This window comes from Cryptomeria japonica, chromosome 2 (assembly GCF_030272615.1).
Source record: "Cryptomeria japonica chromosome 2, Sugi_1.0, whole genome shotgun sequence".
NCBI classification, from domain to species: Eukaryota; Viridiplantae; Streptophyta; class Pinopsida; order Cupressales; family Cupressaceae; genus Cryptomeria; species Cryptomeria japonica.
The window spans coordinates 134,032,513-134,034,014 of record NC_081406.1 but is presented as its reverse complement, the minus strand read 5'-3'; the positions used below and the strand labels follow the sequence as shown (position 1 = coordinate 134,034,014).

Here is a 1,502-nt window from a genome sequence, read left to right as displayed (position 1 = left end):
TTTGCAAGAAATTAAAAATTTATGCAGGGACTTCCTTTTCATAGGTTTGAACATATCAGAAGGCATTACAATCAACTGGCTGATTCGCTTGTTAATGAGAGTGTTAAGTTGAGTCATGGGTTACTTAATATCAAATGAAGCTAGTGTTCCACTTGCTCTTTTGCATATCAGTTCTTGTTATACTCTTTTGTTTTTTTCCTTCCCTTTGAGTTCTGCTTATCGAGTTGTGGCTGGTCGTAGTACTTATTTTCTTTTAATGGGACTCGTGTTTTTCAGTCTTAAAAGGCTTGTTTCCCTAGCACCTGCTAACAAAAATAGATATATAACAAAAAAGAGGTTGTGGATTGAGCATCCAATAACTACTTCAAGTGCTTTATTGGTTCATATCAATTCCGGGAAAAGAAAAATACCACAGATCAATCCCAAAAAGGATTCCATAACTCGAGAAAGAAATGCCTTGTCCATTATAAAATTACCAAACTGTATCAAGCATAATGTCAAGCATCCGTTTGCCATGTAGAATGATACAGACCCACAAAGGATTTTTCTAAAAACAAATAAATAAACAGTGTCCCTCAAATAACAAGAAATACAGGGAATCTAAAACCGAGTTACACTTTTCTCAACTTTTTCATTTTAGATGGAGGCCAGCTGCCCTTCTTCCTCAGCTTGCGCTTCAGACGAAGCCTTCTCTTCCTCTGCCGAAGATTCTTTTCCTTCCTCCTCAGCAAAGCTGCCTCTGAAACCAATTTCAATTTCTGCTCTCCCTTGCCCACGTCACTCCCTTCTTTCCGTCCTTCACCTTCGCTTCCATCCACTGAACTACTATCTCCTGCTGCTGCTGCTAAGCACACGGTCACATGGGTACAAGAGTGGGCCAATCCTGAAGAAATGCACAACTCAAAACCACTGGGTTTGAGACCCTTTGAAAAAGCTGTAAACTTGGCATTGGCATTGTGATTGGTATTCAAGAACCCAACTGAGAATTTTGAAGCAACGGTTAATTTGAGAGGACGGGATTGAACGAAATATGAAGTGGGTGAGGTATGTGTTCGTAGATGTGATGAAGAAAGACCAGACGCTGGTGTTGATGTGGCTGCCATGACTAGGGGCATTTGGAGGCCTTCCACCAAATGTTTGACGAGATAAGGTATGGCAAATGGGCTTTAATATTCAATTTTTGGAGGGCTATCATCAAAAGAGAACAAGCATAACGAGCAGCGTTGTCAATTTTGTATTTTTGTCAAGGAGGCAAAGCGAAGTGTGAAATACCATTTTTTTCTTAGCATCTATCGGGAATGTTCCTCCAAGACCTCGAATTTGATGGTGTGTGAACCAATTCTGTATTTTACAATTTAAAAATTATAAATTTTATTAGTAACATTTTTTTATATAGAAAGAAAGAAAGAATTTTAATGTCCACGAGGTCAAGAATAGCGTATGGGACAGCCTCTTTAATTTGAACCAACTTTTGAAGAGCAGATCTCTGCCTATGCAAGTCG

At 39.0% G+C, this 1,502-nt stretch overlaps 1 protein-coding gene across 1 annotated transcript; it reads right to left on the bottom strand.

The window, feature by feature from the left end:
- Window positions 1-437: 437 nt before the first annotated feature.
- On the bottom strand, window positions 438-1,231 carry LOC131073248 (large ribosomal subunit protein cL37 alpha). Its single transcript, XM_058009651.1, has one exon. The coding sequence runs from the start codon at window positions 1,113-1,115 to the stop codon at window positions 612-614; it is 504 nt and encodes a 167-aa protein (XP_057865634.1). The 5' UTR covers window positions 1,116-1,231; the 3' UTR covers window positions 438-611.
- Between the last annotated feature and the right edge of the window lie 271 nt (window positions 1,232-1,502).

Excerpts from the sequence above, each read along its gene's own strand:
- LOC131073248 (XM_058009651.1), bottom strand. The coding sequence starts at position 1,115 with ATGCCCCTAGTCATGGCAGCCACATCAACACCAGCGTCTGGTCTTTCT.